The 17,825-nt window shown below is 37.6% G+C and overlaps 1 protein-coding gene across 1 annotated transcript in view; it reads left to right on the top strand.

Annotated features, from left to right (window-relative positions):
• The first annotated feature begins 1,204 nt into the window (after positions 1-1,204).
• The window catches only part of yes1 (YES proto-oncogene 1, Src family tyrosine kinase), a 32,595-nt gene continuing 15,974 nt past the window's right edge, over positions 1,205-17,825 (top strand). The window contains exons 1-2 of the mRNA XM_088326375.1: positions 1,205-1,557; positions 14,921-15,211. Coding sequence (XP_088182501.1) covers positions 14,926-15,211 — 286 coding nt within the window. The 5' untranslated portion in view covers positions 1,205-1,557; positions 14,921-14,925. The remainder of the gene's footprint in view (positions 1,558-14,920; positions 15,212-17,825) is intronic.

Consider the following 17,825-nt stretch of genomic DNA (forward strand, 5'->3'; position numbering starts at 1 on the left):
CGGGCAGTGGGCAGGGGACACCCTGAACTGATTGCCAGCCAATCGCAGGGCACACAGGGACAGACAACTCGCTCGCTCAATCACACCTAGGGACAATTTGGACCGGCCAATTAACCTGGTCATGCATGTTTTTGGAGTGTGGAAGGAAACCGTAGTGCCCGGAGGAAACCCACGCAAGCACGGGGAGAACATGCAAACTCCACACAGGAAGTCCGGTAGCCGGATTTGAACCCACACAGGAGGTTCCCAAGACCTTAGAACTGTGCCGCACATGCGCTAACCACTGCCCCGCCGTGCTGCCCATTCTTTTTTAATTTAAGAATGATTTTCTTCTTTTTATGTCCTAATAATATGCTTATGAGGTAGTACAGTGAAATATTTGACATAACTTCATTTTCAAACGTTTTGGACGGACGGTGTGCCTCGGAACTTTTTTATAAATAAAAGTGTACCTTGGTTCAAAAAGGGTTGAAAAAACACTGATCTACAGTATATCTATTTAGATAATGTCATTCTTGTGACTTTGAATGAGCTTCTTAAATGCACCAATTTCATGCCTGTCAACCTGTACCGTTTTGCCGTACAAAGTACGTATTTTATGCCAAGACCAGTACGACGTACAAGGAAATATGTACGGACACTGCATGCGTCTGCCGCCTGGGGATTTGTACGGGCATGGAGCCGGGGAAGTTCACAGGTATGCAATTTATCCGTCCTTGAAATTTAGCCTTTATGTTTCCGTTGTTTACCGAACACTAACTCTTAAACCTTTAGAGGGCGCCAGAGGCTTAGAAATTAAGCACACGAGTACGTATACAGTCCAAGAAAATTCAAACCTGGAAGTAAGACACTTCTGTCATTATGTACAAAGTTTAGTTTTTGCATACATTTTCATATATAGGCTGTATGTTTTATACAAATAGCGTCAAGTATTCTGTAATTTCGTGTACATTCACAAGCCGGCCATATTTGGCGCTAGAGTGTCGAGCATGAGACGTTCAGGGTTACATCGGCTACAGAATATGGTTCCCGATAAACACAATATTCTGTACTTTATTTAAGATAATATATATCACTTATCAAGCATGAGTAGTGTATTTATTTGATACAACGCACAGTTAATTGTGTTGGAAACCGAGTATGGAACTTAAAACCCAAACGAACGAGTTTCAAATTCAGTACGTGAACACATCTTGATTCCCTCTTTGCTGGGCCCTGGTGGATACTAGCCGGGTATTGTCGCGCTCGGACAACTCACTCAACCCCGGTCATTTTAATAGACGTTTTTGACCCGCTATTGCGTCTTTTAAAATAGAATTTCTAAACCAAAGGGACTTTTCACCTTGTCTTTTCGATAAAACTACGTGGGTTTGCTGGCAAAAGTCTTGGAAGCTGCTGGCGGTGGAGTTATTCAGCATGGGACGTGCAACTGTGATTTGATTGTGCATGCGCGTGCGTGCGCGCGGTTCTCTCATTTTGGACGTGAAAATAAGAAACGGGAGACCAAGAAGACGCATGTAGTCGGAGTAATACGCTACTAACGTCGGTTGGAAAGAGGTAGGATGCAATTCATCGGGAGGAAAACATCTTATGGGAATGTGGTGCGAGCTAGGCCTTGTAGTTATTGTGTTGTTTGACACACGCTTGAAAGTTGTGTTTGCGGGTTCACTGTAGCACCGCTACCAAGTCATTGTATTGTTTGCTTGTAAATTCCTCAACACCGGCAAATAAAATGTCGGTTTGCTACAAAGCAACCAAAGAAGTACATTGGATTTCTTTGAGGGTAAATAACACTATGAAATGTAGCCTATCTGTGCCTCACCCCACATCCGCATCTGCTGCAATCATTTTCGCGACTTTCTCATAATCTATCTGTTTAGTAACTGGTGGACCCATCATTTCTCCCCAATTCTCAAATGTATTGAATCAAAAGATTGCTTTTAAACAATTATTTGCGTTTATTAAATATTATCAACGAAACAAATCAACTTAAAGTTAAAATATTCACTCTAAAGTAGTGGTCCTCAACTGGTCTGGACCCACCATACCACCCTAATGAAAAGCTGCGACTCAAATAAAGCATTCCCACTTCTCAAATGTATTAAATTAAAGTATTGTGATCATGCAATAGATTCCCCTTTTTTCTTCAGAAAATTGAAAAACCAGCAAAACTAAAATGACCTCAAGTACTCTAATATAAGTCTTCATTGCATAGCAACTATTTAAAACTGCTTCAAAATGGCCACATACTAATAGAAATTGCTACAGTGAATATTAAACATGTATTTTAACATCAAAACCTGTCTAAACCATTTACTGTATCTACCGCAGGCACTTCAATAGCTGAGAGTACTACACTATCTTCGTATTTTGCAATTATTTCTTTCTCTCTTTGACTTGATAGTTGTCATCACTGTTTTCCACTTTCCCTTCCTCTTATCATTAATTTTCTCTGGACCCTGTTTTATAGCAGAAAAAGGAAGGACAAAAATCCCAATAAAATGAGTTGTGGTAACTCTTGACTGACAGGAAGAGGTGGAATAAGGCATTATTGCCATCTACTGTTAAAGAGTGTAATTGACCACCAGATATATATTTTTTATTTTCTTGGCATTATTTTGTCAAGTTTAAGGCTGCAATCCACTGAAAATGGAAATGTTGAAAAGCAGTCGTGGTTTCACATTGTCAACAGTCGCTGAAATACTACACATATCATTGGAAGGCTTACACTCTTGGGATTCAAGACATAATGACCATTTCAAAATATACTAATCACAAAAACATCATAAACAGTCTGAAACAGGATACCTGAAAACTTAAAAAAAGAAAAAAACCGTGATAGCTCATCAAAAAGTGCTGGGAACTTCTACTCATGATACGATTCACCGCAAATATGGTGTGGTTACATCAGCAAAAGTCAAGTGAATCCAACCGTGTAAAATACAGTATTTCCTCCAAATACACACAATAATTCCAACGTATTTAAAAAAAAAAAAATCTGCCAAAGGGCGTTCCTGCATTGTTTGACTATCGTTGTTGTAATCTGTCTGTTTGGCTCATTTACAACCCTTTAAAAATAAACAAATTTGTCAAATTATTTTCAATACTTCCCTTAACCTCTTACCTTTTGATTGACATCACTCTTGGCCAATTTCAAGCTTTTTTTCATGGTCCTGTGACAAAATTTGACAAGGAACTAGGTAAGGCTTCAAGCTATTGTCTCATCTTTTTTCTAGCTAAGATGCCCATGCTACACTTTTGCAGGCATTTGATTGCAAAACAAATGATCAGGCGAGAATAAAAAACCTTCTATTTCTGTGTGTTCCAACTCCGATTACGCAATGTTAGTTGCGCTTGTAGTGATTATTTCTGTTTGGGACAAAACGTCTGAGTTTAACTTTTCAAAAGAGACCACAAAAGTCCATATTCTCCAAACGGTTCAAGAACACCATTCAATTTACTGTGGGTACATCTTAGATTAGGATTTTAGGAAAATTCAAAGGAAAGGTAAGGGCTAGATACATGTAGATTGAGAAATACACAGTGCAGTAATATCTAGTCTAGTTGTTATGTCTTACAGAAAATAAAATCCATCTCTTATATTTTCTCCGCTGTATCAAAGTTTAGCCATGCTCTACCTGTGCAAATAAACTGTATCTTTCTGGTTTTGCAGTTTGAAATGGTGGGTTTCGACTAGCATTTGCAGTGAAATATCACCAACTACTGCTAAAGGGACCGCGTTTAATACTTAGTGCCTCCTAGTGGTACAAAAAAACTTTCATCCGGTAAAAAAACATTGATTTGAATACTAGTCGAAAAAACATGAATCATTATACCATGTTATTTAAAAACAAAATCATAAATCGAGAAATGTATTTCTTTTACACAGTGGAATCCATGGCTAGTAGTCCGTCATGTTTTTTCTGGCATCTTTCTGCTTGTTAGGGCCTTGGTTTTTGTTTGCATTAGACAACAGTGTCATCTAGTAATAGGGCTTTAAAGATGTCTATTCTTTGGAAATATTCTGCTCACTGAAGCCATCTTCTTGCTTAAATCATCGGTGCAGTCTCTGTCAAGCTCCTTGTGTAACGTGTGCATTACTTAGACACGCTCAAATAAACTCTTTGTTTAATCTTTTTCAGGGCTTGGGTTGGGCTGTTAATGAAAGAGGCCTCTTCTTACTTCCACTATTTTCATCCTTGCTTCCTAATGTGTTACACGTCCTGGAAATGCTTTGTTAAAAGTAAGATAAAAGCATATGTACATGGTTGGAGGAAAAAAAAATATATATATATAAAGGCTCTTTGAACTTAGTTGTGCATTGTTAATTCATAGATAGAGAAAATATTGTACTTTCTCCATTTAAGGCCACCTTAAACAAAACGCCCCATCTGTTAGGAGTTAAAATTACCCTCAGTTACTTTTTTTCCTACCATAATTTTGTCTAGGTAAAGGCCAGGACCCACTGAAAACGGGACGGAGACCCAATTTTGGGTACTGACGCATGAGTTTATAGACACTGATCTAACTAACCCGAACATTAAGTTTGACAGTTCTGTTGCCCATTTGAACTACTTATGTCATTCCTGTACCGTTTTGTCCACAAACACTGTGTGTGGACACTCCAGTCCAAAGTAATCCTGTGTATTAATCCCTGTGTGTTTATATGCATGCACCTGGCCTAGACTACTATGCACACAGACACCTAAACACAAACACACAAGTACTGTATAATGATTAGAGAATAGGACTAACGAGTGGCACAGGACTGGTGTCATGTACCAAGTAAGTGTAAAGTGTCATTGGGCAGATCAAACCTTTCACAGTGCAGTGTGATGTGACTCAGCTAAAAGGCTGGATTTCCTCACTTCAGCTCCAAGTGCCTGTTTCTGGTCTCGTACAATATACAACAGTGGCCCCCAAGTACATAGCCACAGTGTTATTGTTTTATCGTCCTTTATGGTGGCTGAGTGAAGTAGACGGTTCGATTTCCTGCTCCTCAGAGTTAAATGTTGAAGAGTCCTTGGTATGGCTGCACGATAAATTGAAATGGAATCGATCTCGCAATGTGACATAGTGAGATAGAGCAACCGCAAAACACTGCTTTATTTACAAGGATTCATAGTTTCAGTTTGTTATTTGAGTGATGGATTGTTTGGCAACAAAGATGGTCATGTTTCGTGGTTCAACAGCGCCGGCCAATCAGAAGCAGGTTTTAATGGCACCAGCCAATAAAGACCAGGCAAAGTTTGCAAAACGTGTGTGTGCGACTTTGATAGGTTGGTGTAAGAGTTGATTTGAGCACCCGGACACACACGTGGCCACCAAAACAAACGTCACGGCTCTCAGCATAAGTTGCCCGTTACATTGTAAAGCAAATTAATTATATAAATCGGACTCTGAGGAAAGTCAGTAAATGCCACAGAAACGCTGATCACCAGCAGGTGCTGCCTGTATTTTTACAGCGTCCTTGAATTTACTGAGGTGGCGTCAGAAGGGAAAGCTAAGAGCTAGGCTAAAAACTCTTAAACTGCCATTGCCGAACAGGGCTGGTCACCAACGCCAGAACTATTACCCATGAAACGGATGACTTGGAGCTACCACTTGTGGAAAACCGCTACATTTGTGACTCTTGCATTTGAATCATCACAAAGGCCTTGCAGAAGTCGCACTTAACCGACCCGAGCATGTAGCCTGCCAGCCGCTCCCTAATTAGCTTTCTTACTCTGGAAGGAGTAGCTTTCCAATTTTGTTGTACTTTTGTGTAGTGACAATAAAGACTATTTATTCAACTGCAATTCTGTTTTAAATTCTAGCTCTATAGTTATTAGTACAGTCATATCCTCTCAGTCCCGAAGGACATCAACTCGAGATAAGTTTGCGTGTCACTTTGTTTAAGTTCTCTCCAAAAACTAAAGAAGCACAGAAAATGCACTTTTCTTGTAAAATCAAAAATTTGATCGAAATTGCAATACTGATCTGAAAAATCGCCACACAGAACCGCTGATGCTCACGATAAGCAGGTAGGCGCCTTGCATGGCTGTCGCTGCTATTGTTGCGTGAGTGTGTGTGTGTGTGTGTGTGTGTGAATGGGTAAGCGTTAAGCAAATTCTGAAGCGGTTTGGGAGGTCTTCAAAGGACTAAATAAATGCAGACCATTTACAATTTAGGAGAAGCCTGTATGTTGCGCGATGCTTTCATTATGAGCCATTCGACCAGCACCTGGACCTGGTCAAAACTCTGTTACAATTATGATTCAGTGGTGTAAGATTTAAACAGGGAACACTCATTGGGGGATTTTATTCCTCAGCAATCATTTTCCTGGTCTAAGATGGAATCTGTTGTGGTGATTATCAACTGCATTTGTTTTAAAAAACAAAGCAAAAATACAATTGAATTAATTTCCAGTCCAATTTAAGTCCGCTAAAGTCATGCAGCCTTGAAAGTGACAACAATAGCAAACACAAATGTAAGCGCAAATTATTTAAATGATTGATATTATGATATGAAAGTTTTTTACTTATATTTTGGAATTTTGCAATTAGATTTAATTTATAGAAATGTGCTTAAGCTTCACAAAACATCTGCAAAGACACCTTGGTGTTATTTTTTAATGGTGTATTGTAATACAGCTGCTAACCGATAATTTCCAATCACGAGGGATAAGTGTAGCAAACGAGAAACATCCACGCACCACACATGGGTGCAATCGTATTGCCTTGAACAGCACGTCTGTGAAATGAAAGTTCTGCTTAAAATGCATCGTTTCACAAAAAGCCGTTTTTCTCAGAGGTTTTCTTGGAAACAAGTATTTTCAAGAAACTTAGCAATGGTTTTTGGTTGTTTACTTTTAATGAAAGACAAGAGTTTAAGCTTACTTTTTTCTGTAGGCACTCAAAAATCCGTGAAAATGGCAAAAATCAGCTAGCACCGGCACTTCCTATATGAGAGACGTTTGGCACTGAATGAGTTAATAACGTTTACTCGGCTTATTTTGACAGTTGGCTAATATTGCAAATATACATACTAGGAATCGACCAATATGGATTTATCAGCGCCAATACCCATTCTTAGTATTGAAAGAAGGCTTATAACAGATATTTGAAACTGATATTCATTTGCTGTAAAAGCTCAAGCAAGAATTGGCGAAATAAATTTTAATGAAAACAAGCAAAGAACATTTATTGTGAATTTTAAGAAAAAAAAAATCATAGCTCCCTGACACATTTTGTGATAAATAAGTCTTAGCTCCCTGGACAAGTAAGAAAATAGCAAAACCCTCCTCCTTTAACCCAGTTTTAAATGTAATCAGCTGGGCAAATTAATAAAAAGGCTGCTAGCGATATCCGACAAATTCCCAAATATCAGTGCTGCGGCTGGGCGCGGTCAATAATCTGTCAGCCACTAATACGTACAGCATGTGTTGCGTTCATTATAATGCATTTATAAGGCTTTCAATTTTTCCGGATCCTGATAAACGGTTTGTTTTTGTTTTTTTCAATACGGCTTTTTCAACATTTTGGGTTGCCGATCTTTGGGCTAGCTTGTGGATCTGCCTGTAGAGTACTGGGGCTTTAAAAGTGGTATTTGTGCCTGATTTATTTTTTTGTTTTATACTATTTTATTATTTTGTTGTCTATTAAAGAACTTACTCACTTTGATTATTTTAATCTATTTTTAAATTAAATCTAATTGAGTTTTGATTGGATGGAATTTTATGAACTGATAGTCTGATTGAATGGTTGTTTAAAAAAGTAAATAAATAAGACATTGCTACAATTACTCAGCATTTGAGCAGTTTTTAGTTTTTGAGCAGTTTTTTTCACCAAGTACTTTTTTACTTTTACTGAAGAAATTATTTGGATTACTACTTTTTACTTCTGCTTGAGTCATATTATTCTGAAGTAACAGTACTTTCACTTGAGTAAAATTTTTGGCTACTCCACCCACCGGTGGTCTATGTGTCTTCTTAGTCTAAGAGAACTTGATGAGCTGAAGGACCAAATAACAGAGGCTGTTGCAACCATTAAATATGCAAAAAAGCATCTGCGCAAACATCATTATTCTGATGTGCTTTTAAGAAAAGGTATGAATTGAGGATATAGTTGTTGTCCACAAGTCATGCATGTTGTTGTCAGTGCTGCGTAGTGGTTATGCGTGAGCTCGCATGGCCCAAACTCTGTAAATTGTATTGAGTGCTTAATAGACTTAATGCAAAGGAGCTAGTGACATGTTTCTGCTAAAATTCAGGTGTGGATGTGAGCGGCTTCATTTAATCCCATGTAACGGGAGGTCTTCTGACGTAGTCAACCTTGCGAGCTGTAATGTAGAATTACACGGTTTGATGGCCTTTAGTGAACACAGACCAACCAGAAAACATAAAAAAACTCTAATATTTTCTTTTCCAGTGTGTGCTCTCGCACTGAGAAAGTCAGTTAAAGTGTTTGGAAGTGGTCTTTGTGAGCTTAACTCTGAGGAGTGATCAGTCCCAAAGAGGCAACAACTGTGTGATTTTGCTGCCTTCAGAGCTTGAAGATTCCTCCGCAGGTGGCCTCAGTGATGTCAATAAGAATCGGAAGGGAATCGTCTCACTCGGCTAGCCTTCCCCCATCCCCCAACTAACCAACAACACAATCATGTTCCTGGTAGGGAATAAGAAGTGAATCGCAGAGTGTCAGGCTGATTACTGTGTTACGCTCCAGCTATTCTCTTAAAGTTGCCTCGCTTGTGTCTTCACCCCAAGGATGTCATCTTGGATTTAAAGTGCAAGTGGAGGTTTATCCTCCATTGATGCGTGGCCGTTGACTTTGTACTACTTTACTTGGGCTAATCGAAAACAATATTCACAATTCTGTGTGTACTTTTGTCTTAGTTTGGTAGCAGAATAAAATGCAACACAAAATGTGTAGTTTATTGAGTTTAAGGTGTTTAGGTGGTTTTTGGGGGGTTACGTTTAAATACGGTATATAAATTGCAAAATGCATAATGTAAATAAAATACATACAAAATCCAAGATGGTTAACAATAAATATTAAAAACACCATTTAGCACTAAAGAGTTCTGTTTCAAAAGGCCAGGAATAACATAGCACACTGTTCAAAGGTTGAAAGGCCGCTCCTAGTTTACTGACGGTTGTTTTATCTGATTGATAAAAGAGCTAAGTTAAAAGGATTTTCCTACAATGGCTATTTTTTATTCAAAAAGAAAATCTGGTAGGATTTTTCAATTATGCATTTATTTTGGGGAAAGCAGTGGACGAATATTCTAGATATGCCTACATTAATTGTGAAATAATTTATAATAGGGAATATTCTATGCAATGCGGCATAATAGGAATATACTCTACATAAGTAAGCCAGGCATCGTCGCGAGAAATGAATCAAAATTACAACATAAAGCTATATTTTAACACAAACAATTTTGAGCCATAAATCAAAAGATGAAAAATATAGGTTTTTAGCTTAATCTAAGTCAAAAATTAAAGGTTAAAAAAACAATCTTAAAATTAGTTAAACACGGCAAAATAGAACTGTTTAAGCACAAATTATAAGTATCCTTTAAAAAATCCAAAGTCCGTAAATTTATATTTGAAAAATCAGACAATAAGTAGACTGATTTTATTTGATAAGCCTACAGTGTCTGTAAGCAAAGAGAACAATGTGAAGTTTTTTGCACTGTAATTATTTTAATCATTTGAATTTGCCAGAGTTGTTGCTCTTTAACACGTGCTCCTAAAATGTAGTGTTTGTAAGAAAACATGAGGTTTGTCTAATTGTCTTTTGGCCTGACATTAATGTGATCAAAGCGTTCTTAAATATGACTACCTTGAGACAGTAAGTCTAAAGATAAAAGCCTAAATATGATAAACAGATGTGCTAGGCCCCACATCCTGGACGTAGTACAGCCTTTGTTTTCCCTCTTGTTTTTTCCCCAATATTTAAATCTGTTGATGTATTGCAACACCTGCCCCTTATCATTTGTATGACTCACATTTAACATGGAGCAGTATCCAAATTTTGACCTTTTTGTTTCTTCATTACACTGTGGCTTACGGTGAAGTTGTCCATGCAAGTGCTATTTTCAACAAACAAAGCCCACCTCCCCCAATCTCTGTTATCAATCGGAGAAGGGTCGATGGACGCTCGATACCCAAACCTCCACCTCTAGTCGGACGATCAATAGACAATCTCAGTCCTGTCGAGTTTTGTAATCCTTCACATAGTTTATGTCTAAATAAAGCTTCAGCATATTCACATGTTACAATTTAATTATGTGCTTGTCAACCGCAAATAATTTCCACAATAGGGATGTGGACTTGCTAATAAATAACTTGCTAGGACAAGAAACTTTTTCATTGTATTGAAAATCCTTCTACACATTCAGATGGCTGAATCGTTTCCGTTGAGTCGCCTGATGACAATTTGCATCACTCAATAATTGGACCACTTTCTTTTTGTGATTATTTTGATACCTTATTAAAACACAATTAGTGATGGCTTTTCCCGTAAAATAGAGACAATTTTCACCTGTAAGTAAGGCTCTGCTGACTAAAACCACGCCAAAAAAAACAGTTGCGTAAAAAACAGTTTCGTTTTTCTAGACTTGCTGTCCATTTAAAGAACCAACTCGTACTATATATATATATATATATATATATATATATATATATGTATATATATATAATATGTGTGTGTGTATTCAAAGAAAAAGCTCTGGCGTCTTGATGTTTGTCTGGTTTTTCATTTATATTCTAGGTGTCTGATATAAATTATTTATAATTCAATTTTTCAAGAACTTCACTTGATTAATCCTTATTGCATCACGATCACAAGCACTGCTTAAAAATATAATTTACAGTAAAGACTAGGTCTGTAACCTTTTCGACCCAAAGAGCCATAACAGCAAATATATATTGTGTGTATATTTACACACATATATCCCCCCAAAATATATATAAATAAAGATGTATTCATTTTTGGGGGAGCGAGAGATAGCCATACCATATATTTTAAGACAAATTTCAACACAACCGCCAAATCCCCTCTCCAGACAAAATCTATTATTTTCAGCACATTTTTGTTTCACTGTGTGACATTAGAAGATTTGATAAAATTAATGAAATAATAATAATGTCAGAACCTGTGTCCCATATCAACAAATATGCCACTTTAAACTTGTCTCCCGCCCGCAAATAATTAGGGGGTTAAGGCTTATTTTGATCCTATTTTTTCTCTAAATAATGGTTTCAAAACAGTGCCAGCAGTGTTTTTGTAAAAATGTCACAAAATACTGCAAACGAGGAAACTGACGTATTCACCTTCGGTGCAGATAGACGTGCCCCGTGTGCCTAGATACGTCCACCCCTACCGCTTGTCCAATCAAATTGCTCTGTGTGCTCATCTGAGTTTTCTGGGTGTTTACGTTTTCGACCATGGGTTTTGATCATAGAGTGTCTGAACAGTGAACCGTTATTTAATGAGCTTCCTTATAAAGGATAAATTAGCGACATACAGCCAAAACAGAGTGTGTTGTTTGAGACATTGAGTGAAAACTGTCTTGGGGAGTATGCTTTTTATATATGGGACAAAACCATACATTCTGTTAGTGCTACGTCAGCTCTGTGCGCACTAAACTCGACTCAGTGCTGAACAGAAATCAAACGCTATGGATTAAATTTGTGTATGATTTTATCTCTGAGCCTTATATATCGTTGAATCTTTGTCTTAAATCTTTTCTGTACGCGTGGGTAGTAAAATATTAAAAATATGAATACTTTATCGGGAGAGAGTAATACATGCAAAATTGTCTTTGACTAACAACTATCTGAAATACATACGCTACTTGTGCATAAACACATGAAAATTGTAGAAAGTAATGATTATGATTTAAGGAGAGTAACTTGGGTCAACTTCTTGGCTGAAGAAACAGTGACAGAAGAATCAATACATGATATTTGATGATGATTATTTATCATACAATGATCTTACCAGCATCATTTTATGCTTGTTATGTACATCAAAACATGCCAGAGAATCTCATGTTGAAGCTTAAGCCATCATTGTGCCCTTACAAAAAATGATATTAAAACATTGTTGCAATTTCTACGGTAAGCCAATTAGGCTTAATGATGATGAAGTAGTACTCTTTGTAGAGGATGCCGGCAGTTCTACTCCTTGTGTTTATGTAATTCTCGTGGGAAGAGTGAGTTGGATTACCTAATTTGCTGGGAATGCTTGAAGTCCAGATGGGTTCAATTTTTAGTTATTGTATATGAATAAGAAGGGATATCCCAGGCCATTTTCTCCCCCTTTGCTCGTCTTAAATCTGTGTCAGTGAAACAGCCACAGGCTGTAAGTATCTTGTTTCCAGCTCGGATGGCTTCACAGCCTTTTGTTTGGGATGTCACGGGAAGTTATTGGTTGGCCTTCTAATGAGTCCTCTTTACTTGGATCTCATGGGGTTGCATGCAACATTTGACAGAGGAGTCGCTCAGATGGACTGACTGCTTTAGATCTTTTTACACAAAGTAGCAAAGCCACTCATGATTTTATAATGCAATCAGTACAGTATAGGTACATACACATTCTTTAAGACAATATACCAGATTATTATGCCAATAACATGAATATCAAATTGCAAAAATGTTATATTCAATAAAAAAAGGAGATGGAGATGTAGTAGTTTGAACAATTCCATATCTAGTCTTTTTTTCTTTCATATATCTTCGTTGTAACATTACTCTAGTAATTTTCAGTAGATGGTTTGTTGGTTGGTCGGTCAGTTTATTGAACATGTGTAGGGTACGTACACATTAGGGCTGCAACAATTAGTCAAAGTTCTAAAAAAATCTAATAGACACAGTTAACAATGAATTCCATTGTCAATTTTTTTGCCAAGCGCGTGTTTCCAACAGAGTGAGGCATCTCTACAGGAATATAATCCCTGTCGAGAGTTAGTCATGCACAATAGTGCATCTCTGTCTTAAGCAGTAATTTAACAAAATGACTGCATCAATATCAAGTACATGTACAAACATTTCTAAAGTTTAGGAGCATATTAGCCTGAATACGGAAGAAAAAAAAGACTGGTCGCAAAGTTTGCAAAGCGAACCTTGCGTATCATGGCAGTACCTGGGTGATGCATGAACATTCATAGAGCACGTGACTTTGGACAGTTGGACAAAACAAAGTCTTACTTGTCTTGCTAAAATCCAAGTAACACTCAAGGTAATACGGTTTTGTTGACGCGCATTGTGCATTTTTATGCGTTTATTTCACCATAAAAAGATTTTAAATTAATTGCATGCAGTCCAAAAAAGAAACGTCATTCTTTAAAATGTTCAGAAGCGACAAACACCAGTTGTTAAAACTGTTTGACTTCAAGCTGTTGATAATCGTACTTTTGTTACAGTCTTTTTTGCTGTTGACCAGAGGATGTATTTCACAAGATGCACATATTTATTTTATTTAAAGATTGTGTCCGTAACTTCAAAATCTTCTACTTGCTTACACCATCATCTGTCTGAAATAATTTACCGTAAATTCCGGACTATAAGCCGCTACTTTTTTCCCAAATGTTCAGCCCTGCGGCTTATCCAGTGAAGCGGCCAATTTATGGAATTTTTCTAACGGCCACCAGCAGCGCTGGAGTATAAAAGGTAAGATTACGACCAGTAGAATATGTGCACCAAGAAAGACTGCAACCTCTAAGTTTAAGCATACATTGTCTGTAAAGTTAAGGTACGTTCCGATAATGAGGAAGACGCCCTTGATGGCGATAGTTATGAGGAGGAAGTTGAGGACGATCTACCGCGAATTTCACAATTACGGGATGCTTTTTCTTTAACAGGCACATTTGATACATTGCGAGCGTGATCCTAACTAGCGTGTTGGTACTTTTCAAAGGCACGGTTTGGGATGAAAGTTATATTATTATTATTAAAGCTTTGAAAACTCTCTCGGTGTTCCGTCTTTCTTCATAAATATGTGTAACCATGTATAATATGTATTTGCAACTGTATATTTTTAAAATGTATTTATTTTAGAGATTTATTCTGTTATGTGTTCTACGGAATCAAAAAGGGGCGGCGCAAGCGTGGGCTAATGGGAAGTGAGGTAAAGCTGAGTTACCGGTAGATCTGTCTGTTGTCGCAGCGGACAATAGTGGATATATATTTTTCCCACCCTTAACTTTGGAAATATACATTTTGTTTCCTTGGATTACTTTCAACGGGACCCGGATTTTACAAGTATGCATCATACGTTAATTACGGGTATCATTTTCCATTCATGATGCCGACTGTGGTTCTGCTGCTGTTGATGTCAATGGATCAAAGATGTTAAAAATGTCAGAAAAAAATGTTAAAACGTCATATTGCCAGACATAACGAAATTGTGAATATGCTTGATTGCTGTTAAGATTGTCAAGAAGGGTTGTTTAAACCTCACATTGTTTGTTTGCTGTTATTAGTGTCAATACATTTGTTCAAACCACAGTTACAATCGTGGAACTTACAGCCTGTTCTGGGTAAACTTGTGATTGTGTCATGAGTTTTAATGCGGGCTCACGCGGCTTATACATGGGTGCGGCTTGTGTAAGTACAACAGTGGCAAATCACTTAAAAGGTGGTTGGTGCGGCTTATAATCAGGTGCGCTCTATAGTCCGGAATTTACGGTAAGCTTTTCCTGTTGTGTGTGCAAGTGAAATTTCCAGAAGAGCTCAAATAAATGCTTCTTTTTCAATATTTTGGGGGTTTGCGTGTGCATTTGGAACTTATTTGAAACTGTTTTTTTTTTTTAACTTTCACAATTTTCATCCAGGAATCAAAGAACTGCGACACGCGCATGATATAATTTTTCTTCAATTTTATCTATTTTACTGCTATGCTCAACTTATTTTCTCCTGTAATATGCCCTGCAGGTTTGATGATGGGTTGCGTCCGGAGCAAAGAGGACAAAGGCCCGGCGCTGAAGTACAGGCCAGATAACAGCATCAATGCTCCTGTCAACACCCACCTGGGCCATTATGGCCCCGAGCCCACGCTGATGGGCCACTCGCCCGCAGCCAAGATGCTCAATAACAGCTACAACAGTCATGCATCTGCACTCACCCCGTTTGGTGGCGCTTCGTCTGCTATGGCACCTTTCGGCGGCGCGTCTACTTCCTTCACGTCGGTTGCTGTAAGCAGTCCTTTCCCAGGGGTCGTCACAGGTCGGTTTGCACTGGATTTTAGAACCACTGTTGCAAAATCAGCAGTAACTTTGACTTTCTTACTCAAATACAGTAAATGAGAAATCTAGATTTTTTGTTTATATATTTTTTCAGAATGATTGTTAATGCATACCCTGGATTTTAAGTCCCACAATGAGGGTGTTCGCTCACTACAAGATACATTAGCATCTTAACTACTAGAAAGAGGGAGTGTAGCAGGGGGAAGGAACTATTTTACCTCTGGAGCTCCGGTACTGCTTTGTTGCTTGAAAAGTCAGGTCATGCTTATTTGTACAGCCTTTAATCACAAAATCCTCAAAGACCTCATTACAACACCTTCTTATCTGAAACCTACATGAGGGCAAGAAAAATCTCAAAAACCTCATCAAGAGGAAAATGAAGACACCTTGAGAAAGGTCCACACATGAATTAATTCCCCCTTCCAGGATCACCTGGCTGCAATGGATGTTGCAAAAGCATCCACAGACAATACAAACATAAAAAAAAATAACAATGTCTAGTCGACAGCTTCCTGCTCCAAAATGTTAACCAATGCAGCAGGTTTTACATGATGTACATCAGGTCTAAGTATTGGTACTATTGCTCGAAATGCATGCACCGTGCAACAACCAACCTCATCCTTCTCAAGTACAAGAAGACAAGGATATGAGGTCAACATCACTCATAAGCTATAGAATTTAAGTGTGTCTTAATTCTTAAACCTGGATTTAAACACTCCCAATCAGATTGTGTCTCAAAGAGCAGAGCATTCCACAGACCTGGGGCCCGAATGGAGAATGCTCTTGAACATGTGGATTTTTTCTTGGCTCTTGTAATTACTGTGGAAAGGAACAGAAAGACCAGTAGACCAGCATTTTCCAAAATGTTGTATAAAACACACAAAACCCTAACATCACGTCTTAAAATGACAGGGATCCAGCGCAGGTCAGCTAAAATTGGGCTAATGTGATTAAACTTTTTTTTTCCTTGTTAAAAGCTTTGCTGCATCACTTTGTACCAGCTGCTAACCTTTTATGCTTAACATTGGAAGAACATCGAGAAGAACACACTTTTTTTGTAAATAGCTAGAAGGGCGCTTACCTTGGCCACCAAACTACTAAAATTCTTCCATATGATTAAATCTAATGCTGTTTTTTAATCGTTGATTTGACGGGATGTTCCAGAAGTGTGAGTGATAAAAGCAGAAATACACATTGCTCACTCACTCTTTTCAAGGAGGCTAATGTGACCTGAGGGAATGCTGCACATCTAATCTTACGCACTCAATTTCCTCTAGAAGATAAACATATCTGAGCGCTTCACACCGCTTTATGGCCAATGTGATGACTCCCTATTACAGCCAGTGTGACTTGACATGGCCCAATTAGCATTGAGTCAGTCAAAAGACTGGATTGTATTATTTGTGTAATCCGTTTTAGGTCCGACTTGTAAATATGGTTTAACATTGACGTAAAATTTGAAACTCTTGAATATGTATTAATATTATTGCCAAATAAGATGCACATAGAGCAGTAGATAAAATTATCTACCCAAAAATAAAGGATGATTTATGATGAATAAAAAACATATGACTAACAAGACAATCAAATATATATCAATATAAGATTGCATTAAGTTAATCTCAGTTTTGTTTTTCATTTGTGTTTTTCGATTGCAAGAGTGTCCCTCAAAAAATTAATGCATCTGTGTGCTGTGATTTATCTTTCTGCAAAAATACAATGCTAATATATATTGAAGTATGTTTTTCTAATTTCTGTTATTTGTTTAAAGATATACTAACAATGACGTCCCAATATTAATATGGATCTTGTACCACATTATCTCTGATGCTACTCAAGTTTTTTTTACTTCTAACAATGTTAACAAACTGTTTAACAACTACTGAATGTGAAGACAAAGCCGTTTCAGCTTTCTTAGTTCCCCACAGCTAGCTCTCCTGAGTAGTTACAAATACCAAACCACCTCATGAATATACGTAATTACATCGAATCATATTTCCAGACAAAAGCGAGGGAGAAAAGTAAAAAAAAGTATAATACTAACATTAATAAAATCATTAATAAACCAAATGTAGATAACAAGTTTTTGAATTGTCTGTTTACTGTTGGTAGGACAAGGCAGACAGTTGGTAGGATTGTGGTTCTAGAGTTGTCATACGAATTCTGCTTTTTTTTTTTTTTTTTTTTTTTTAGTTGGTTTATAAGTTTCTATTTTTTTTTCTCGCCACTGCATTCCTATGTTTCCTGGTTTCCTGGCCCCGACTGTCCATCCACCTGGGTCTCACAATATTCTATGAGAAACACTGGTGACCATTATTAAGTACTCACAAAAAAACTTTGCAAAGAAAATGCACTTTTCTTTTAAAATTGAAAATCGCATCGAAATTGCAATATAGGTCTGAAAAATCACATCTAGTTTTTTTTTTTTTTTTAATGGTGCAGCCCTGTTAAAAATGTCATTGATATAAACAGTTGAGGACCCAGTTCAGACCCCTGGGTGATGTCAAAAGCAATGTTCAGGCATGATGATGTATAATCTCCCAACTTCCATTGTGCTTCCTGTCCCCAAGGTAAAACCTCGCTCAGTGCAGTAC

The sequence above is a fragment of the Urocampus carinirostris genome, chromosome 1, assembly GCF_059441175.1.
Source record: "Urocampus carinirostris isolate Australia breed hairy pipefish chromosome 1, RoL_Ucar_1.0, whole genome shotgun sequence".
NCBI classification, from domain to species: domain Eukaryota; kingdom Metazoa; phylum Chordata; class Actinopteri; order Syngnathiformes; family Syngnathidae; genus Urocampus; species Urocampus carinirostris.